Here is a 24,699-nt window from a genome sequence, read left to right on the forward strand (position 1 = left end):
TCATTTTGTTCTCCAAGGACAAACAACTGGTTTCTAAATAATAAAAGAAAAATCTAGAAGGTACATACCATACTTAATTCAGTTATTACCACTTAAATAAGGAAAAGAAATGTCTTAAGTATTAACACAAATGCTACATTAAATAGTAAAGATATTTTGTAATAAATTAAAGTAAAATATTTTGCAAAAGACATATGGAATCTAACTTTTTAATTATACAAAATTACTTTGTTATAGTCTACTGAACATTCATAATTAAGTACTTGTAAAGAAAGAGAAGCATTTAATTTTTGGTAGTAAAACTTAATATTGTAACAGTACCAAGGAGAAAGAAATCAAGTCATTAATTTTGCAAACAGAAAAATGATTTCCTAAAGTATGAAAGACCAGATAGAATTTAATGCTTCAAAGGCCCTAAATAATTAGGCAGCACTGCCACCTACTGGAACACTTACTTAGCACAGTGTGTACATTTTTTTTAAATAGTGATTTAATGTTGAATTTAAACAAGGTAAGACTTAGAAAAATAAAAATCCATGAAAGGAATATAAATACTACTAATACTGCATAATACTAGAGCAAAATTTTAGTACGTAAAAAATTATCAAACATCTTTTTAAAGTACTTATTGTAAAGTTTCATCTATATGTGCTAAATAGTAATTTACAGTGATGTTTTTAAAATTAATTTTGAATGTTTCTGTATATCTTTTTCAGAGATATAAAGAAATCTAGAGGGGCGACCAGGTAGCACAGCAACTAAGAGCACCAGCTCCAGTGTCGGGATGATCTGGGGATCGAATCCGGGCTCAGACACTTAGCACCCATCTAGAAACACCTGGCCATGGAACCTTGAGCAAGTTACTTAAACCCAATTGCTTAGGGGCGGCCAGGTGGCTCAGCATGTAAGAGCACCGGCTCCAGTGTCGGGATGACCTTGGGATCAAATTCGGGCTCAGATACTTAGTACCACACCCAGAAATAACTGGCCGTGTAACCTTGAGCAAGTTACTTAACCCAGATTGCTTTAAAAAAAAAGTCTAGAAAAGCAATTTGATATTTTAAAGGCATGAGGGATATTTTTTAAAATAATAATAAAGTCTTATGCATTCTTACTGTAGATTTCACCCCACAATATTAATTTGACATTTTTACATCCCTTTGAAATATGTGTATATGTTGTTACCTACTTCCAAGCTCTTCCAAGTGAAAGAACTTTCAAATCAAATAAAGACCTACACATATTAGATATGAAATGCTTTAAAACTGCATTATAAATCAAGTATGGGTTTTCTAGATTTGTGAATCAGTTTTATCTAAAAGTTCCAATGTTACAAAGGTAATTTTTAAGTGTTTCACCCTATTTATAACAAAGCAAATGTTAGAACTTTTTGATTATCTATAAATTTTAAATTAGCAACTGGTATTATAAATGTGAGACTTGAACTTCTTAAGCAATTGATAATGAAAACAGGTCATGAATAGTAGAAATCAGACTGACATTGACTATAATTTAAAACAGAACTTTAACCAATGTAAATCAATGACCAAAAACATGGAGACAAAAAAGCCTCAGTCAGCAATACTGTATATATTTGCTAATTCGCATAAGAAGGTGGCCAAAGGCAACAACAATTATACCATTACAAAATTAGGGGAAAAAGGGATTTTCTAGATCATCTAGTCAAAGCTCATCATTTTACAGTTCAGGAAATAAATGTATACAACCCCCTTCTCTCTTCTAACACTACTGTCACCCTGGTGCTGGTCCTTATCACCTCACATCTAGATTACTGCAATAACCTGCAGGACGGTAATCAATGCTACTAGTCTCTCCCAATTCCAGTCCATCCTCCACTCAGCTGCCAAAGTGATCTTCCTAAAGCACTGGTCAGACCATGTCAGCCCCTATTCAATAAACTCCAGTGCTTCCCTATTACTCCCAAGAACAAAATCCTGTTTGTAGTTTAACAAGAATAACCAACTTTAAATTCAAATGAACAAAAAGTCTTTCTAAGATGGATTAATTTACAACTAAATCTTCAACTTAAAAATATTAGCCCTTCTGTATAGGACCAAGGAGGCCAATAAGCTCCAGTTTAAACAGCAGATTTGCACAATTAATATATTTTCCTGCATTTGGTGGCACGAAAATATATGTTATATAACTCCTAAACAAAATCCTGTTTGTAGCTTAAGACTATAATAAATTAGCACCTGCCTAACTTTCTGGTATTCTTACATAGTACATCCCATCAATCCCCCACCACTGTATTCAGCAACCCAGTAAAACTGAACTCTTTGCTGTTCCTCACTCAAGAAACCTCATCTCTCAACTCTGGGTATTTTCCCTGGTTATCATCCCCCACGATTCCTTTCTGTTTCCTTCAAGTCCCAGCTAAAATTCCACCTTCTAGAGGAACGTTTTCCTGATTCCTACCTAATATTAGTGAATTCCCTGAGGTTATCTCCAATTTATCCTGCATGTATCTTATTTGAACATAATTGTTTTCTGTGAACAGGATATATCTTTAGTTCTTCTTTGTATCCCTGGTGCTTAGCATAGCACATCACAGAAACTAAATAAATGTTTATTTGGTTTGAGGAAAATGAGGCCCAGAGAAGTTAAAGTCTTAAGTGACAAGACAGAATTTGAATCCAGGACCTCTTGATTCCAAATCCAGCACTCTTTCTACTCTAAACACATTTGTAAAACTTTTAGGAGCAAAGATGATAGATGACTGGATGAGGATAAGACTGTGATGACATCTACCTCACAGAGTAAAAGGAATTAGTTTGGCAAGAGACTCAACTAAGTCAAGTTATCTTAAGAGAATTTAAAGATGAAAGCTCAACAAAGACAACAAACAAAAGAAAAAAAAGGAAAACATTTGCAAAGATTTTCATAATGAACCCTGTTCCCCATCAAGAACAGCAGAGGTACTCAACTTAGGCTCTAAACTCACAGTACTAGATATGTTTATAGAGTGGGTAAAAATGGCACTAAAGAGAACAAAGAAGAAAAAAGCAGTCAGAATAGACTAAGTGTACATATAGAAGATACAGCCTGGAAGTAACACAACTATGAGGACACTGTGGAATGAATTCACCAAGTATCTGAAGATCCAACAAGTGGATAGGAAAAAAATCTCTGAAATTATTAATATCAAAAAAGGTAAACATGAGAATAATAACAAACACAAACCTAAGTGCTTATAGTTTTTTTCCTTCTAAAAGAAGATTCCTCTTCTATACAAATCAAAGATATCCTCAATAAGTTTATTAGTACAGAATAGAGACAGTAACAAGTGACATGCTACTAAGCCCAAAGGGCTATAACACTGTGCATATCCTTTGATCCACCAATACCACTACTAGGTCTATATCCAAAAGACATCAGGGAAAAAAGGGAAAAGGACCTAATTGAGGGGATATCCATCAATTGAAGAATGGCTGAACAAGTTGTGGTATATGATTGTAACAAAATATTAGTGTGTTATAAGAAATGACAAGCAGGATGATTTCAGAAAAACCTGGAAAGACTTTTATATAAACTGAGTTTATATATAAATATATATATGAGTATACAAAGTATATATGTATGAGTATATAAAGTGAAGTGAGCAGAACCAGGAGAACATTGTACACACTAACAGTAATACTGTATTATAATCAACTGTAAGTCACTTAGCTATTCTCAGCAATACAATGATCTAAGACAACCCCAAAGGACTTACGATGAAAACTGCTATCTGCCTCCAGAGAAAGAAATGTTGTCTGAATACAGACCGAAGTATACTCTTTCTTTCTTCCTTCCTTCTTGTACAAAACAACGAATATGGAAAAGTTTTACATGACTGCACATGTATACCCTATATCAGACTGCTTACCACTACGGGGAAGGGGAAGAGAAGGAAGAGAGGGATAAAATTTGGAATTCAAAACTGTAAAAAAAAAATGTCAAAAATTGTTTTTACATATAATTGGGGAAATAAAATATAAAAAAAACCAAGTGACACTACAATCAATCACATCTTTACCACCTCCAAATTAAATGAAAGAAGTAGAGTATATACAATCCCACTGTGCTTAATGTTTGTTGATAATGGCAAAAATACCTTAGTTGGTAGAGTAGAACATCACCTTGAAGGCTCTTTTCCAACCAGGAGCTTCCCATCCATTTAGCAAAATCATTCAAGACTGTTTGAATGATATTAAAACAGAAACAATGTTGTTCAATGACTCTCTAATAATAAATATCAGGCAACACTCAAAAAGAGGGTTTGCCTTATGTTCCAAGGTGTTTGCCACTGTAATGGAAGTGATCTAGTGCAGAGGCCACCTGAGGAAGGACACTGGCAATGGCCAAGTCCTCCAGATGCTCTTGTTTGTGGATGACACTGTGATGGAAGAGTTAAACTTTGCACTGACTGCAGTGGCTCCTGAAATAAACATATAACCACTGAAAAAAGTTTAGCCTCCTTATCCAGAAAGGAAAAGCTAAGTGGATGAAGAATATCCTCTGCTAAGATTATAACATATTTTTGGAAAGATAATCTAAATAGACTATTCGTGGGTATCTATAATATAGATAGATAGTACAAATGGATGACCTAGGCCCAGAATTAAAGAGGAGGAATAGAGCAGGATAGATTGTTTTTTAGAAGCTAAAAAGCTCCTTTATTGATCCCACCGTTTCCCAAAAACAAAGGTTCATCTTTTTACTACTAATATTGTGTCAGAGTTGACCTATGGCTGGGATACATTGCATAGTCTCCAAAGAATTGAAAATGATGAAACAGAGAACAATGCAGATTTATGGCAGGTTTCTGGAGACTATAACTTATAACCAATGAAGTAATTTGAAAGAGAAAAGAGTAGAAGAGGACATCAGGAAAATGCAAAGAAAGAGAAAATTGTCATGCCCTAAAGAGTAGAGATGACAAAGGCCCAGATAGAGTGCTCTACTAGCATCCTCATGATGTCAGGAGAAATAAGGAAAGGCTTCCAGCCCTTTGGGTCAACTCCTCGTGATAAAATTATGGGAAGCCATTGTAATGGTAATGGGAATTTGAAGATGTTCCCTGATCCTTGTATTGGCAAGCTAACAGGTACTTAGCACCTTGTTTCAAGTTCATAACTGTGTCGAGTATTAAGACCCAGAACTTATGAATCCCAAAGTGGGATGGATTTGTTGAAGTAACAGAAAGGGGCAGAACAGGGAGGACCTAATGCCATATATAAGGAAAAGCCCAAAGTGAGAAAGGCCAGAACTTCTGGGAACGAGCATCTGGAGGCTGGGTTGCTATTGCTGGGGAGAGAGAAGAGAACTGAAAACTGAACTGTGAACTGAGGAGAGAAATGAGACCTGAGGACTGACCTGAGAACTGAGAAATGAGAAGAGAGGAAAGCTGGGAGGAGGCATGGCTGTGGTGTTGGTACATTGTCTGTTTGGATGTTACTTTGTCAAATTCATCTGCTGACAGAGGACAGTGCTGTTGTTACAGAAGCCCTGAGATCTTGCTGTTGGTTCAGAAGCACTGAAAGAAGATTTTTTTGTATGTTCACAGAAATCCTGGAGGAGGGCCTTGCTGACAGTTTCAGGGGTCCTGGGGCTATACTAATGATTCTGAACATGCTGATTCTTCAGACCTTGTTAATGGGTCTATGTTGATTTCACAGGCAGAAAGTGAATTGAGGAGGACGCTGGCAATCTGTATGAATGTTATTGTGGCTTTGTTAAGCTTTGTGTTCACAGGAACAGGAAATGTGAAGGACTTGAGGTGGACTAGACACTGTGAGTTTCAATGTGGAACAAGAATCGGACAAGGAGCTGGACAAAAAGGAGCTGAGACCATTGAAGGCGAACCATGGAAGTGGAAAGCCAGCCTCAGGTCAAGATGAAAAGACCTCTAGTTGTGTATTTAATGCAAACTGAGAAGATCATGATTTACTAGGGTGGAGAACTTTGACCTTTACATTTAGATCACTTGAGTTAAGGACTTACTAACTAAGGACAACTGGAAACTAATCTCCACTTAAGAAAGAAGACTTTTTGATTGAAGAGATTAAGACAATGTGACCTAGGAGTGGAAAACTTTTGACCTCTGTACTTTGTGTCGATTAAGGAGGCTTGATAATCAGGGATAATTAGTATTTTTTAAGCTACCTGAGAAAGCACTTCCACATAGGTTTTCCAAGCATGACATTTTCCTATATAACCAAATGAAAGTTTGGGTGGTATGACTGGTTTCATCATTCCCTGTAGTAAATAAAAATGCTCAATGAAATGTATGTGTGTATATGTATGTGTCTGTATGTGTGCATTTACATGTGTAAGTCCATCTACAAGGATGTGTATATTAAATATTAATTTGGAAAATGTCTTGTACATGTGCTATACTGACAAAGGCAAAATATTCCTATATGAAAATGTTGAATCTATTACATACCAGCACAAAAGGATATATGGGAATACAACTCTGAAATTATAGCAAATATCAAAGAAAAATTTGATCCAATATACAAATATTCACTTTGTATACTCTCCCAGAACTCTTTTAACACATAAAGAAACTACAAATTCAATTCAATTTAAACATAAAAAAGCATGAGTTAGTAATTATAGTACCTCTCATAGATGGTTTTTAATGTCATTTGATCTGGAACGCCTTCAGTTTCCTCCAAATACAGTATGAGCCATGAAGTTCGGTAGGGCCATTGCTCTGTAATATTGATCCAGCTGGCAAGCCTATCCCAGTTGAAACTAATTTGATTGGCTCTCAATAATCGTCCTATAGAGTATGAAAACATAACACTGTTTTGTAAATTGACATAAGTACAAGCAAAAAAAAACTTAGCAAATTGTCCAGGAGACAAATGACATAATTTAACTTTGCTCTAAATAAAGTGAAACAGCAAGGATGTCAAACATTGATTTTATCTTTTATCTTCTGTGATGATCTGAGCTGTTGTGAATTTTCTAATTCTTTAAGCAACTATAAAATAATTTGATTATGGCTATTAGGATAATGATTTTTTTTTGGTATTTTATACATATACACAATGAAAATCGAGATCTCATAAGAGTGTTTTTATGTTCATTCCAGAGCTCTAATATCTTAAGTTATCCTAAGATTATGTGTATCTTTCTGTACATTTCAGGAATCCTAATATTATCTACTTTAGATATGATTCATATATGGACCTCTGGAGCAAGTTATTCAGCAAGTCAAAGTACAGACTGGCTTTATGAAAACAGGTTATGCTGGTTAACAAAGTCATTGAGATTAAATAAATCTCTAAGATGCTTTAGAGCCAGGGTGTCATGAATGAAAGATTTTAGTCCTAGACAAAAAAAAAAACAACTGGTAAGATCATGAAAACATTTAAACAAAATCATGACAGTGATAATGAAATTCATAGATATTATGAAAAGAACTTAAAGGATTTAAATATATTGCTGCTCTGGCACTTAGAAACGAAAAGAACTAGGAAAAAAATTTTGATTCATAAATCTGATATAGTCTTTATCTGCATGGTATTTATACTACAAAACTGACTGAATAGTTTATACCCACAATATAAACTAATTCCAAAAATACCCACAAAAACCCCCAACTGTTTCATTTTAAAAGTTTAAATCTTAATTCTTCTTAAATGATGACTTTAAAATTTTTAATTTGATGAATCAGATGTCCTTTAAACAAATAATATTTACCTTTTAAAATAAAATTTGCTACTGAAATTGCTGAATACAACTAAAAATATCAATTATATTACTGCTACCAACCTCTCTCTTCCTCATTTCTGCATCTCTAGGATACAAAATCAATGACTGCCTGGGAAAAATCTCATTTCCCCAACACTATACTCTTATAACTTCATCCCTTTCTATCTTGGCCCTACTCTTCTCATTTCCCTAGTACTCACTAACCTACACTTCCATTAGGCCATAAGGAATTTCTACACTACAACTAAATTGTTTCTTAAATAAAACTGTTCTTCTCAAACTCTTTTCAGACACAGAAACCAAATGACACTTCATCCCTTACCATCCTCTCCAGCACTAGATACTCTGCCTTTCTATGCAATGGACCCGGGGAAATCAGCACATTTCTTTAATCAATCAGCAAATATTTATTAAGTGCCTATGTGTCAAGCACTGTGCAAAGCATTTTACAAAAAATCTCTCATTGGATCCTCAAAACAACCTTGGGAGGTAGGTGCTATTATTATACCCATTTTACACTTGAGGAAATTGAGACAGAAAGCATTTAAGTGACTTGCCTTGAGAATCAGGCAGTAATAAAAAACCTACTAGATGAAGTCAGGGCGCTAGCTAGAGTTGGAAAACTAAATTTGTGATAAACAAAGATGGCACAGCAACATGATTTCCTGAAATTCCACTTAGCAATATGTGAGATGGAATAAAAGAGACAGTTGGTAGGAGTCATTCAGAGTTGTGATTTAATAAGGTGGCATGGAATTTGAGTGTAGAGGATACTATAATGTTTGAACTAGTTGACTAAAAGGTAGGGAGAAAAGGGAGGTAAGAGCAAAGGTTATGGCCTGAGAGCTGGAGGGATTGGAGGTCATTGTGAGAATAAAGACTAGATTTAAGAGGGGTAAGGTATAGGGAAAGATGGAATAAAAAAAGGCTGGGATAAGATAAAGCAATGTCACAGTTCTTGATTATGGAAGTGAAACATCTGTTAGTAAATGGAGAGACTAGATTGTAACCATACCTATATGTAGTTGAAGTGAAGCTGAGATATTAGGATGGCTAGGGAACTATCAACATGTAGGCTGAAGTCCCCTGTCATAAATTGCAGAAGTACTGTGGAAGAGCAAAAGAATTTGAGAAAGGAAGAAGAATGACCTTAAAGTCAGGGGAAAATTGCCACTATGATATAAACTGGGTGATAAATTTAGAATGAGTTTCAAAGGAGAGGTTGCAGAATTAGCTCCTCACCAAAGGGAGAATCTATGTGGAGCGGTGGGGAACAAGGGTGGTTGTGCGTACGTGTGTGTGTGCGTGTGTGTGTGCATGCATGCGTGCATGTGTGTGTGTGTAGAGAGGAGAAGGTGTCTTGAGCCAGTTTCCTGACATGGTCTCTTCCTTCCATCAGGGGATCAGAGAGATTCCTTCCATCGTGTGCAAGTTTCCTGACCTGCCCTCTAATTCCCAGGCCAGGTCTGCTGGGTTACTCTCTTTCCACTTGCAGGGGACCCTTCCTGCCTGCAGAGGGATCCTTCCTTCTCATAGTCAGCAGAGACTCACCATTCCTTCCTATTTCCTCCACCTATCCCCTGGCCTAACCTGCCTACAGTTATAGGAGAGCAATACTATTCCACCAACTCCCCCAGCTGGTTTCCTCAATAGAGCAGATTACAAAGACCACCCAGATGCAAAACCCTGAGTTAACTTCCCCAACTCATTCAGCAATGATGTTGAACAAACTCCCACCCAGTCATACCCTCCCTGTTCCAATGATCTTGAATCCTTGTCTTTATATAAACCATTCTCCACTGCCCTCTGCTGCTCCCTTATTCTTATTCCCCTCGATCCAAACCCTACCAAAATTGCATATTTCAAAACCACCCATCCCTTCAATCATGCTCTCCTGTATATGCACTCTATAGGTAACAAACTTTCTTTTTAAACTTTTTTTCTTCCCCACTTGTTTCATCTTCTGGCTGAGCCTTGGCTCCCTCCTGGTGCTGCACAGTCTCTGTAGACATTTTTTCTTGCACTTGTACTTTCACTTGTTCCTCTCACTCACTGTCACTTTCAGATTCTCCTACCTCAATTATTCAGTTATCTCTCCAACTTTGAGTTTTAATCAACCCAATCAAATTCTGGTAACAATTATCTACAACCTCCAGGACATTCTCCTTCTTCAATAAGTTCAGTGGCTAACCTAGTCTTTTCTCCTCAACTCCTATCTTCATAAAACTAGGAAACTTAAACATACTTATCAACACCCCCTCAAATCCCTTAGCTCCTAGTTCATCTTACTCATTTCCCAAAACTTATTCCACCACCCCACCTCGGCTACACACAAAGATTCTCACACACTTGATTTTGCTATCACCCAAAGTGTTTTACTTCCACGTTCATAACCTCTGAAGCTCCCTGTCATTCCACCTCTCCCTCTGCCATACAACCCCGAACCCTGCTATTTGCCCTCACTATGACCTCCTATCTTTAAGTGTCTCCTAGACATTTCTACCTAGATGTATCATATGTGTCTAAAACTGAACATGTCTAAAACAGAACTTATTATTTTTTCCCTAAATGAACCCTTGCTCTTACCTTCTCTATTTATGTCAAGACACCACCATCTTTTCAGTCAGGCTTATAACATTAGCATCATCCTCAAGTTTTCATTCTCATTTACTACCAAATAATCAATAAGCTATCAAGTCTTATCAATTCTACCCCCATTACATGTAGCTCACTCATCATCTCTCCATTCACATTTCTACCACCCTAGTTCAGGGCCTCATTACCTCCTAACTGGATCACTGGTTCCTAACTGGTCCTCCAGCATGCATATCTCCCCTTTCTAATCCAGCCTCCACAGAGCTACTCAAATGAAAGAGGCAACATCACATAGTGCAGAGCAAGATGGTCCTGAAGTCAGGAAGATCTATTTTAAAACCCTGTCTCTGGTACTTTACTAGCTGTATGATCCTGAACCTGTCTTAAGATTCAATTTCCTCAGTTACAAAATGAGAGAATTAGGCTTGAAGACACCTAAGGTCCCTTTCAGCTGTAAATCTATGATCCTATGCTATTCCTAAAATGCAGGTCTGACCATATCACTCCTCTTGCTCAAGAAACTTCAACAGCCCCCTATTGACTCCAGAATAAAATACAAACTCCTTTATTTGTCATTTGAAATTCTTTACAATTTAGGTAATAATTACTAATTACTATTATTATAATTACTTTAATAGCTGGTATTTATATGGTGTCTACCATGTGCCAGGCACTAAGTGCTTTACAAATACCTCATTTGATCCTTATAACAATTCCAGGAGGTAGATGCTATTATTATTCCCATTTTACATGTAAGAAAACTGAGGCTGAGAGAGCAAGTAACTTAATCAAAGTCACAGAGCTACTAAGTTTGAACTCAGAGCAGCCTGATCACCCAGGCAATCTACTTAATTGGCCTGCTTCCTGTTCCCTATATTTATAGAACTCCATCTTGCCTTTATGTTTATAAGACTTCCCCTCATCCTGGAATGTTCTCTTCCCCTTCACTGCTTGGGAATTCAACTCCCTTCCAAGATCAGCTCCAATACTACCAACTTCTAAAGGCCCTTCCTGAATGCCCTTTATGTTAGGTCCAACCACTCTTCTTTTCCTCCAAAAAAATCACTTGTTTTTATTCCATATGTACAGTATGTTTATTTATCTATGAACATATTGCACTCTTGCCTCAAGTCAAATAAATGCTCCTTGACACAAGAACTGTCTCCCTTTTTTGTTTGCATCCTCAGAGTCTAGCTCACAGGTGCTTAATAAATATGTGCTGATCAATTATCTTCTATAAAATTCAAACTCTGTTCTTTCAATGAATGAGATAATTACTACAAAACTAGTTCTGTAAATATTAAATCCCTACACTAATGTGATTATTACTATGGCAAATTATATAAATATAAAACTTTATATAAAATTTAATCTGAGTTCAAAGTCAGATTTTTCCCCTATCATAAGAAAAATCTCTAGAAAATCCTACTCTAATGACTCATCATGGAATGGAAATTACTCTGTATTGTTGATATTTATGACAAGAGAACAGAGACTCTAGTGGGTCCTAAAATGCTGAAAGGGCTTTGAGTATGGTAACTGTAACAGACTTTTTCTAAGTAGTAGGAATTCCACACCACACTTAGGGTGGACCTCTCTGGTGGTCACAGTAACCCATGATCCAGCTCCATTCCACTCATGCAGGGATAATCACAAAATTTTACAAAAGGGTGATAAATGGAGCTAAGATGTTGATATTCTACATATGAGATCCTTAGCCAGTATCCAATCAATCAATTAACAAGCATTTATTCAGCACCTACTATGATGAATGCAGGCACTGTGCTAAGCAATTGGTACACAAAGACAAAAGAGAAAGAGTCCCTGCCTTCAAAGTAATTTTAGTCTATCCACCAAGACAATACTGTTATATATATATATATGCAACAGACAGAATGTAAATGTTGGAGGTCAGTTGAGAGAGAGGAGAGAAACTCTAACAGATCAATGAGAGGACATATCTCTGGGGGAACTCAATCATTAATCTTAATTAATTAACATTCTCAGTATAAATAAAAACAGAAGGCAAAAGGACATTACAACAACAAATCACTGATTCTTTGGAGAAGTTTATTTAATAATGTGTCCAAAGACAATAAGAATCATCATTTCATGAGACATTTGGTCATCTTGTACTGTAGCACTCATAAGTATTTGCAAAACCATTAGATAGCTCCTGTGATCCCCTGATATCAGTACAATGTTCAAAGAAACCGAGGAAAGCCTATAGCAAACAGAGTGAACCCTGGGGTGAACTGATTAAAGAACAACAACAAAAAAAAGAAACCAAACCATTCAGAATGAGCAGACAAACATGGATTTTGATCTATATGGTTGGGGAGAATACTATCAATGAGATGAAAGACCCATTTGAGCTTTCAAATGTTTGATTCATCAACATGCTTTTTAACATCCCAAACATAAGTTGAATTTTTGATGTGTGGTTTCTTGTTATTTCATTAAGCATTTGTTGTATTATGGAATGAGGCTTTAAAGACATAAGAAACAGTTTTAAAAATAGCTTCTATTGCATTCTTAGCAATGTAAATCTTGTAAGTACACCACATTGTGCTACTTTAATTTGCTTCTGAAAATGTCACTGGAGACTGTCAAACAAGAGTAAAAGACTTGCCTGTCACAGAAACAATATTAAGTAGTCTTCTCATAGTCTGAGGACTGATATCACTGAACCAATCCTCTGTCACTAATAGCTTTGTAAGATCAAAAGACATCTGACGTGTGATGCTCCGCTGCATCTGCCTTCTTCGGTAAGTATCCTAAAAAAAGCCCCACAATGCAAATGAGAATTCATTTATGTGACAAGTCTGAGAATCAAGAAACTTGAAAAATAAAATAGTGAGAGGGGCTGGACCCATCCTTTCAATGGTATAAGAAATTTCTTATACCACTTTCTTTCAGGTGAGGAAACTCCTGAAAAACGTCAAGTTTACACCTTTTATGCAACAGCGCATTACAGAATTGCCTTGAGCAGAAAGAGGTGATGGTTTGTCCAGGGATAAAACATGTATATACTTAATTTTGTAAAGAGACATGCCTCGTGACCAATGAAGAAGATCACTCTTTAAAGATATGATAATTACTCCCTAATTTGTATGAGTTTTGAAGTTCAGATTTTCCCTTTAAATGTAAAATATTTATCGTGCATCCACTATTTGGATTTTGTCTAAAAGAGGGAACATTATAGCTAATTCCATTCACTTTAAGCTCATACAATTATTTATCCTAATTGCTCAAGGCATTTTTTCTCAGGGTCAGATATCAATCATTTTTAAAAATCAAAATACATATCACAATAGGATCACAGGATCAAAGAATCAGATTTAAACCTGTGAGAGATCTTAGATATCATCTAGTCTAATCCCTCCATTTCAGAGATGTTAAAACTGGGGTCTAGAGAACGTAAATGATTTGGCCCAGGTCCTATAGATAGTAAGCAGAAGAGGCAGAATTAAAACCTAGGCCCTCTGACTCCACACCCTGAGCTCATTTCACTACCCTACACTGCTTCTCACCAGTAGTAAACATTTGTCCAATATCAAGCAGTAAGTTAGTGGTAGACCTAGAACAAGAATCAGTTCTGGCAAGAGGGGAAGGAATAAGCATTTATATAGTGCCTTATATGTTCTAGACACTGTGATAAACACTTTTTTATAAACATTATTTGATGCTCACAACAACTCTGGGAGGTCAGTGCTATTATTATCCTTATTTTACGATTAAAGAAACTGAAGCGATCAAAGGTTAAATGACTCACCCATGGTTACACAGCTAGTAAGTGTCTGAAGACAGATCTGAACTCAGGTCTTCCTGAAATTGGATTCGGGGGGAGGTAGCACAGATTGTAAGCAAAGCCTCAATTGCAAATTTAAAAGTATGATGACACAACTTTCCTATCTATTTTGTCTATGCCAAATTTCACTCGATGCCGAACAAGTGATAGTCGTAAAACTCACCTATAAGGCAAATTGTTTTATGACACTACTTGGATCTGAAGCAGATATTGTTTAAGTGAAAGAAGTTACTAAAAAAAAGAGAGCAAACAGATGGAAGGAGCAAGATGGGGCACACCTAAGTAAACAGTAGAATTGAGTTACTATGGTTCTATGCTCAAACAGTCCCTGAAAGCTAACCTGAAGCTGCTGCAAAGGAAATTCAATGATAAATGTCATTTGAAAAGTGATAATTTAACAGCTATAAAAGATTTTAATAACACATTTTACCTTTGTTTCAAATGTATTATAACAACCCAGGAGTTTGACTGAAAACGAGCATCTTACCCGTCTGTTGAGGGCTGTCTTGCTGCCAAGTTTGGTCATTTCCCCAAGGCTGTTCTGTGAAACTCTTCTGTCAGCATCTTCATGTAATCCTTAAAATAATTTACAAAGACAAACAATTTACACACCAAAATACTTCTGTGTTACTATTAAAGTAAGCAGTCACAACTCTGCAAAGTATTAAGTTAAAAGTATTCACTTCAAATGCAAATCTAATTTTTAGATGGTCTAAGAACTTTAATAGTTTAGAGATTTAGTTTTTACCTGTGTTTTCAGAACAAACAACTTCTCCATTTGAAGTGGCAGCTACGAGAAATTTTCTTGCACTGCTTAATCCACGACTATTAAGGAAAACAGGTAAATGAACTATATTGCGCATGTAGTCATGACCATTTATATTTGAATCACGCAGGACACTATTAAGGTTCTGGTTAATTGCCTTTATGATAATGTGTGGATCACTTGCAAAAATAGCAATGAATGGACCTTTTGAAAACAGAACTCGGACCTGTAACACAAGAGAAGTTTACATACATATATTATATATTTTGACATGCATATATATTGACATATATAGTCACACATATACACCTACATTTGATAAAAATTAATTTAATAAGAAACCCTATACTGGGCAACAATCAGTGCTATGAAATGCAATAGGAGACATCATCCACACCTCTCAAGAGTTTACAATCTACATGATTCAAATGAAATATTTGTCCTTTTTGAGGTAGCTAGATCTCTGCGCCTGCAAGTCAAGAATACCCGAGTTCAAATATGACCTCAAACACTAGCTTTGACCCTGGACAAATCATTTAATTTCTATCTACCTCAATTTTTTCAACTGTATATGGAGGTAATAATAGTACCTACCTTCCAGGATTGTTGCGAGTATCAAATAAAATCTGTAAAAAGTGTTCAGCATAGTGGCTGGCACATAGAAGGTGATTAATAAATCTTTCTTTCTTCCATCTCTTTCTCCCTCCCTCCCTTCATCTTTCCCTTCCTTGAGATCTCTAAAATGCTTCTTGAAGAAACGATATAAATCTCTTCAAGAAGCAGTGATGGAAAAAAGCACTGGTTTTCAGAAGACAAAAGACCCAAATTCAACTCCCAATTCACATATTTATTAGTAGTGTGTAAGAGCGCTGGCCCAGAGTCGGGAGACCTGGGATCAGTTCCAGCCTCAGATAGTTAACAGCCACACAAAATAACTGGCTGTGTAACCTTGAGCAAGTTACTTAACCCCAATTGCTTTAAAAAAAAAAAGCAGTGTGACTAGGGGGAATTTCCTTTATATTTCTGAGCCTCAGTTGCTTCATCTATAAAATGGATTATTAAATTGTTTTGATAAGCATATTTCAATATAATTAGTTACCTTTATAATCCTATGTATTTTATTTTATGCATTTAAAAACATTTTACTGAGAAGGGATCCACAGTTTCATAGTCTTTACCACATGCTAAAGGAGACCATGACACAAAAAGAGATTAAGAACTCCCACTTTAAACCTAATAATAAAATGGACAAAAATGCAAAATTTGTCTAAAGCATCTAAATGTAAAATTTATGTATCTTGATGTGTTTAAGTCAATAAGGAAGAAGTAATAGTTCTATATACATTTTCAGTTTTTTACTTGGGGCTTATCTTAAATACAGATGCAACTGGATAAAAGTATCAGAAATATAAATTAAAAGTCATGCAGCATCTTAATCGACATTTACCATTAGTAGAAGCATCTGAAGCCACCTTCAAATTTAACATTGAAGGAATTTGCAAGAAAATATCATTTATCCATGGAAAAGCTTTTAAAAATGCTAGTGTAGATTTTTCCAAATGGCTCATAGCTCAAAGAAACTTAACATTACATATACAATTAAAAATTTAAAAAGAAGTCTCTTAGAACTTAACAGACTCATGGGAAAAGTAGTAACATCTTTCATAATGTACTTCAAAGATTTACTTTCTTTTATTTTTAATACCTGAAATGGGCCAGTGATATATATATATATGTATATGTATATATATATATATACACACACACATATATATGTATATAGAAATAAGGGGGATAACACTGCTTGCATAACCGAAAATCTAGACTTATTGTGAATATTTACAAAATTTATGAAGTGTTTACCAAAACTTATAAATATTAGCTTATTATTACACTAGCATATTAATGAGAAAATCAACTTTGCTAGAGTTCAAATTAGATTTCATCAAGTAAATAAAAAAGTTTTATGTTCTAACAAATGTATAAAGTGTATCTCTCATCAGATTTATAAGATATTAATAAATTCTGGTATGTAATTTCCTTTAAAATTAAAAAAAGCAAAATGTATTTAATAAATATTTGTGTGTATAAGCATGTGCTTATATGTATGTATTGTATAAATAAATATATGTCCACATGTATATAAACACATGTGTGTATGAGTATATATATCTATTCATATATCTATTTATCAATAGACAGACATAGACAGACAGACAGACAGACAGACAGACAGACAGACAGACAGATAGATAGATAGATAGATAGATAGATAGATAGATAGATAGATATGAGAATCCATTTTGATAGTCGGTTGCTTTTCAAAAGCAGATTCCTTAATATTGACCTTAGGCTCTAGAGTAAATGCTTACCAGAGCTTTTTTATACAGATAATTCAAAGAAGCACACTGAAAATACTAAATTACTCTCCCAATGACTCCTTAAGTTGGAAAACTATGAAAGTAAGATAAGACCTGTCAGGGTTACTCAAACTATCACGTCAAGAAGTTGATGGGTTTTTTTTTTTTTGTTTCTATTAAGAGCTAAGCTTCTGTAGCACTAAGAGTAAAGCCATGCTTTTTGCATTTTATTAAACAAAAAATATACACAGGAAAAAAGCTGTCATATTTCTATTTTGTCTAATTTATTTTTAAATCAGTGTTGCAGTAATGTTTTCCTCCCAATACAATAATTCTTCTCTATAAGGTTTTTTATGGAAGCTAAACAGTTTCGGTAAAGCTGGGGTTATATAGTTGCTTTTCATTTGAACATTTAAAAAGAAACATAGTGCTTCCTCCTTAATGTGCTAATAATTTTGACTAAATATGCAGTTCTTCCAAAAATATCACATGTCCTTTTTATTATCTATAGTCCTTTGAAACTAATCATATATAACAATTAAATTAGCAAATGTCTTGAAATCTGCACATAAAGTATGAATTATCTCTAATTTTAAACTTTCAGTTATTGATATACCAATTTTAAAAGTAGCACCCACAATACATTTAAGTGATTCTTTAAAAAATCAAGTTTTTTAATATCACATCTACCCCACAACCCAATCAATCTCAAAACACAACATTTAGTCATCAGCTTGGTCACAGACATTTCCAAGGTGAAATTTCATATTTTGTGACCACAGAAGAGAGTTGTCAGAAAATCCATGCTTTTCTTTGTTTGAGGTTAAGTCCTGCTGATAGAGATGTATCACTCAAAATATTCTTATTTTGCATCTTTCCTTCTGGAGGTGTATCTTTTCTGATTCACTATAAACATCTTTAGTATAAACTGCTTTGACTGAAAAAGTTTTAGGAGTAAGAGTTGAAATAGTTTCTTTAAGCTTAGTTGCCTTCAGTGCAACGGTACATTTTTTTGTCAACTGACTGACTACTGATCACTTCTCTCCACTCTGATTCAAATTTCCTCAGGTGTTTCTTGGGGGGCTGGAGGGAGAGGGTAAGGGGTAGTTCTTCAGGTACTCCAGAGGTTCCCCATTTCTCCCTTTCCACTTTCCAATATACACACTATTCTATGATTTGGTCCTTCCATAATTATTTTTATAGCCTTTTTCTCAACTACACTGAGGACAGGTACCATTTCTTACTCACCTTTATGATCCATGGTGGGGCACTCGGTGCTACTGCTTAGAAGTATACCTAATATGGTCTGTTTTTAAGAGCACTTGGGATTCCCCACTACCACTTCCAGTTCAGTCCATAACCATATGTGGTGACTCACAGAAACCCTTAGGGAAAGACCTTAGCCATTTCTATCACAAATCCTCATTAGACTTAAAATCTAAGTTATAAGATTAGAAAAGAACTTAGAGGCCATCTAGTTTAACAGCTTCATTTTACAGATAAGGGAACTGAAGCCCCTAAGAGGTTAATGATTGGTCCAAGGTCAAAGAGTTAGTGAACAGCAGAGCCAAAATTCAAGTATGTATCCCTCTGATTCCAAATTCATTGCTCTTTACCATACTGCTTTTTCAGCTGTCTTATCTTCTGTAAGATCTGTTTTTGCAATGTTAAATATTTTAGCTTGAAGCTTCCACATAAGAAATTCTATCTTATATTACTAATGATAAATCAAAACCATGCAAAGAGTTGAAAATTATTCATAAAAAAGAATATTAATAAAAAAAGAAATATAATATGCCCCAGGGAATCTACTTAATATAAAACTCTCAATTTTACTTCAATTAAAATAATATCAAATTTGGCCTCTATAGCCAACCACCAAGTATATAAAACTCTTTGAATAAGTTAAAATGCCTGAAAACATACTGTGTCTAGCATCTGTAGGACTTTGTCTTGCTCGCAAGCATCCAGCCCATCAATGATGACCACTAGTCTCGTCTGATTCTGAGTGAAGCTGTCTATGGTTTTTGCCTTTCTAGCCATCAATTCCACTTCACATTTCAGAACCTGCTCAAAAGAAAGCATTTAAGTTATAATGGCATATTTCATAAAAGAAAGTTATTTTTAATTTTAATATCAATTCAAAATATTACAGTTAAATAAATACAGACTTAAGGGTATAGAATCCTAACTTCAAATTCTGGCTTCATTGATGATACTACATCATTTTGAACAAGTTACTTAGAGGGTGGAGTTAAGATGGCAGAATGGAATTTTTGCCTAGATCTATCAATACATCTCCACAACAACTTAGAAAACATGCCAGACTGACAGAAAGTCAAGAAAAAGTCACAGAGTCATTTTTCCAGCCCAGGGCAACTTAGGAAGATAAACATAAAAGTCTAAAGATGTTGGGTAGAGGTTGGTCAGGAGCACAGGGTAGTGGTAGTTGCAGTGAGACAGGAACAAGCACCAGGGCAGAATCCCAGGGGACTCCTTAAGTAGCACTGGGGGCAAGAGCCATCTAGCAGATCTGTCACTCTACATCCAGTTCTAGGTCACAGATCCAAGAATGGAAAGCAACAGCTGTTACCAAACAAAGGGCCCTAGATGAATAATGAACACAAATTCCAGAAACTGAGCTTGTGTGTCTGTGAACCCAAAATCAAAGAAATGACTCAGTTCTAACTTTAAGACCAGAACAAAGACTGGAAAAACAAGGGCAGGAGACTAAGATCAAAGGGCAGTCAGTAGTTCCATCTCTCTGAAACTACAGAACCTAAAGTGACTGAAAGTAGTCACAGTCTACTGCAACTCAACTACATTTAAGTCAAGAAACCCAAACCTGGGTCAGGAACTTCCAGAGCTCAGACCAAGATGGCTGTGAACAGATCTCTCTCTAGATCACATCAATTTAGAAGCACCAAAAATAGGTTTCCCCAGACTGAGCTGTCAAAGTGACAAACTCAGGTAAGATATCCCACATCCCCCAGAGTCCAACACTAACATTAAGTCCAAAGTCAAGAAGTAGGCTAGAAGAATGAGCAAATAAACAAAAGAAGAAGCTGTCCATAAAACTCAAGACCAACACAGAAGGAAAAAATGACTTGAAAACATGTACAAGCAAAGTCTCAAGGAAAAAATGCAGATTGTACATAAGTCCCAAAAGAATTCCTAGAAAAGCTAAAGTAAAAGTGATTTTAAAAAAACAAATAAGAAAGGTATAGGAAAAATGGGAAAAGAAATGAGTTAACTAAGAAAGTTATGAAAAGAGAATTAACAGCTTAATAAAAAAGGTACAAAACCTTACTGCAGAAAATAACTCCTTAAAAATTAGAATTAGCCAAATGGAATTTAATCACTCCATGAGATATCAAGAAATAACATAACAAAGTAAAAGACTGAAAAAAATTAAAGATGAAATATATGACAGGAAAACAACTTACCTGGAAAACAGATCAAAGACAGATAATTTACACATTAGTCTACCTGAAAGCTATGATCAAGGTACTTAGAATTAAAGAATTCAACACTGGAAGGGAACTTAGAGATCAAGATCCTGGGCTTTCATTTTACAAGTAAGAAAACTAAGGCTCAGGGAAACCCACGGCTAATAAAGGACAGAACAGAACTTGAACCCAAGTCTCCAAACTACCAATGTTTTTTCTAGTAGGCCATTCTGTCTTGTCTCAGTTTCCCTGGGCAGAGTAAATATCTATTCCTTTTTTCTGTTCTAAAAGAAATAATTACTATTTATGGAAAGCCCTGAAAAGCCCTTTGAAATCCTTGGAAAAAATAGTTTACTTGTCTTAAAAAGATATTATTACTTGTATTCCATCTCAAAAATTAACTTCTAGCAAATCAACCAATAGTCATTTATTAATCGCCTTCTCATGCCAAATACTATATTAGGCACTGGGAATACACATGAATACACACAAAATAAAACTGTGACTGCCCTTAAGTAACTTACATTTCAAAAGGTGAGATCTATACATATAGATTAGTATGTATAAAAGAAACACAAGGTAATTGAGAAGAAGGAAACAACAGAAGCTAGAAGCATAAAGAAAGGCCTGATGTAAGAAGTGGGGTTTGAGCTGAGCTTCAAAGAAAGTATAAATTCTCAAGGGCCGAGATGAAAAGAGAGGACATTCCAGGGCATGGGTGACAATCAAAACAAAGTCATAAAGATGGAAATAAAGTGTTGTGTGTGAGAAACAGCAAGACTAAAGGAGGAAAAGGAATGTATATTAAGGCTGTAGAGGTCAGCTGAAGACAGGAGTGAAGGACTTTAAACGTCAAAAATGGAATAAGTTGTACTGATCCTAGAAGTAATAAGGAGTTACTGGAATTGAGTGACATGGTCAGACCTGTGCAGAAGACAGATCAGAGATGAAGAGACCAATTAGAAAGCTACTATAATAGTTCAGGAAAAGCTGTAATAAGAGCCTGAACTAGTGTGGTAGCCATGTAAGCAGACAGAAGGAAATGCATGCAAGAGATGTTGTAAAGGAAGAATTGATGAGACTTGACAAGTGAGTAGATGCGTGGACAATAAACGAATGAATATTAGAGGATGACTCTAAGGAAGTGAACCTTCATAACCAGAAGAACAGTGGTGACCTCAAAAGAAAAAGGTAAATTCAGTTGATGGAGGTTAATGAATATTGTTTTTAACACTGAGTCTGAGATATCTATAGAATATCCAATTCCAAGGTCCAGAAGTCAATTGGTAATATGGTACTGAAGCTAAAGATATGGGATATAGAGTAGCATATGTAGAAAAATATACATAGTAGGATATATATTCATCAATCACCAAATGTTTAAAAAGCACTTACTAGGTACCAGGCACTATTCTACATGGTAAGGATACAATGACAAAAATGAAACAGTTCCTGCCCTAAAGAAGCTCACATTTTATCAAAGAAGACAATATGAATTTACAAGTACATACACAGTAAATTGAGGGAGAAGAACAAAACAAGTAGCTAAGGAAATCAGGAAGTTTCATGTAGACAGTGGCCATTAAAAGTGATCTGTGTAGAAATAATAATTGATCTCGGAGGATAAGAGATGCTAAGAAAAGAGAAGGGTTTGGCATATATGCACAGTTAAGTAATGTACCTGAATTTAATTCCAAATGAAATTAAAACTAAAAATTTTAAAGATTTCACAATGTTTTAAACACAGCTCAATGCTTATAATCCTAGAAAATTCATGAGCAAGAGCTTTTGTTTTAAATATTTCATTGTTTACTTACCTTCATAAAACCTTCACTTTTCAACTTGTGCAGTTTGGTGGCAGCTTTATGGAGACGCTTACGCTGAGAATTTAGGATAGAGTCTAGTACTTTCCACCAAGTACGACAGTTTAAGATGAAGGCCAAACCAACAATAGATGCAATTGATATAAGAATAGCATTCACTGTCATATGTTTTTGGTCAACTCTAAATATAGCAAGGAGAGTGATTCCTGCAATAATACATCCCAAGATGAAAATGAAGATGACAAAAGATGGGAGACAGCAAGTTTTCTTCCACTTTCTTTTTCCTGTAACACATAAAAAGAGTTTTGGCCATTATTTAGGATACAAGATAACATACTGTGAGGAATTTAAAATGTGTAAAAAGAAATAAACAAAACTATTATGCTAAAATACATAAACAGAGAAATATAAAAGTTCTACCCTGTGTATCTTCAGTCTTGAATACTCGAAAAAGTCTTGTGGCTAAGAAACCAAATTCCCTTTCACAAGCATCAGAAAGAGTTGCAATCATCTCAGCCAATGAAGTTTCTCCACCCACACTAGAGAGCCTATTGTAATCTGTAAATAAAAACCTTTTAAAGGAAGAAAAATATATTTTGTCATTATTTGAATAAAATTCAAATTTTAACAGTCTTATAAACCAGTTGGATTATTTCATTGTCTTTTAATCTTTTTTCTAAATAAAAATGTAAAAAAACCTTTACATTTTCAAAAAATCAAGGAACATGAATTAGGTTTGACAAATTCTAATTAAAAATTTTTTTTTATCCAATGAGAAGAAAAAGATCACAAAATATTCAATATGAAAGGGGGCCTTAGGGCCCATTTTCCCAATTCCTTTAACTAAAAAAAAAGTGAGGCTCAGAGGGGTCATGTGACCAGTAAGTAAAGAGATGACAAGTGTCCAGAGAATGTAGTTAAGTAGTAAAGCTGGATGGAAACAATCTTCTAATTAAGGAGTAGTAAAGCTAGATGGAAACAATTTTCTAATTAATGGGAGGGAGGAAAGAAATCATGTTCTTAGCACACTTCAATGGACAATGATTATGAGACAATACAAAAAGGAAAGTAGTTAAATTAAGTTTTAAATAGGTATTATGCATAAATATATAATGTACATTAAAGATATGTATGGCTATGCTTATATAGCATATAGGAACTATACCTTTGACTTCACTGGTCTAGGAACTCTCAGGTGAAGAAACATCCTCTTTATCCTTATTAGAGAATTGCCTAGACTACTGAGAGGTTATGTTTTGCTTAGGGATACAGTCAAGTAGGCAGCTAGGTGGCAAAGTGGATAGACTGCCTTGGCCTGGAGTCAGAAAGAGTCATCTTCCCGAGTTCAAATGTGGCCTCAGACACTCACTAACTGTTTGACCCTGGGCAAGTCACTTCACCCTGCTTGCCTCAGTTTCCTCCTCTGTAAAATGAGGTGGAGAAGGAAATAGCAAACTACTGCAGTATCTTTATCAAGAAAACCCCAAATGGGGTCACAACGAGTTGGAAACAACACGACTAAACAATAAACAACACAAAGCCAGAACCTGACCCTAGCTTCAAGGTTAGCTCTCTCTAGAGTCACTATCATAGATATTTTCAAAAATCACAATCAATTTTTCTAAATTCCATAAACTGTAATTGTTGGCATCTACATAATGCTTCAAACTCTGCAAAGAGCTTTATATACATTTCTTATTTGATGCTCACAACAACCCTGTGAGGTAGGTACTGCAAGCACCCCCACGTTATATGTGAGGAAACTAGGATTGAGGTTACATATATATATAGCGAGGCAGTTAGGATAAGAGAATAACTCCAACTACCAGGTCTATAGTTACAGAGGCTAAGGATCAGAAATGGGACTTAAACCCAGATCTTCCTAACCCCACGTTAAACACTCTTTTCACTACAAAGTAATAGGGTGTTTTATGAAATACCAGTATCAAGAAGTGGGTAAGAGGTAAGAACAAAACTGAGACTATGAGATAATCAGGTAGTAAGGAGATGCATAAATACTATTGGACCTACATGCTATTACCAAAGTAATACTCCTTTATAGAAATATAACTATGAGAATCCTTTACTCAAGCAGCTCCAGGGACTTTCTATCACCTCTAGATCAAACATAAACTCCATGCTTAACTTTCAGAGTCCTAGAGAA

At 35.3% G+C, this 24,699-nt stretch overlaps 1 protein-coding gene across 8 annotated transcripts in view; it reads right to left on the bottom strand.

The window, feature by feature from the left end:
* KIDINS220 (kinase D interacting substrate 220) overlaps positions 1-24,699 on the bottom strand; it is a 183,598-nt gene that overhangs the window by 95,009 nt on the left and 63,890 nt on the right. For all 8 annotated transcript variants that reach the window (XM_069064799.1, XM_069064798.1, XM_069064796.1 and 5 more), the window contains 7 exons: positions 22,956-23,107; positions 22,530-22,819; positions 19,190-19,330; positions 14,886-15,129; positions 14,625-14,713; positions 12,959-13,103; positions 6,631-6,793 (listed from right to left, as the gene is read on the bottom strand). In XM_069064799.1, the coding sequence (XP_068920900.1) occupies positions 6,631-6,793; positions 12,959-13,103; positions 14,625-14,713; positions 14,886-15,129; positions 19,190-19,330; positions 22,530-22,819; positions 22,956-23,107 (1,224 nt within the window). The remainder of the gene's footprint in view (positions 1-6,630; positions 6,794-12,958; positions 13,104-14,624; positions 14,714-14,885; positions 15,130-19,189; positions 19,331-22,529; positions 22,820-22,955; positions 23,108-24,699) is intronic.

The sequence above is a fragment of the Petaurus breviceps genome, unplaced genomic scaffold, assembly GCF_028583685.1.
Source record: "Petaurus breviceps papuanus isolate PSGF00001 unplaced genomic scaffold, PetGlider_PUasm1.0 90644, whole genome shotgun sequence".
Lineage (NCBI taxonomy): Eukaryota > Metazoa > Chordata > Mammalia > Diprotodontia > Petauridae > Petaurus > Petaurus breviceps.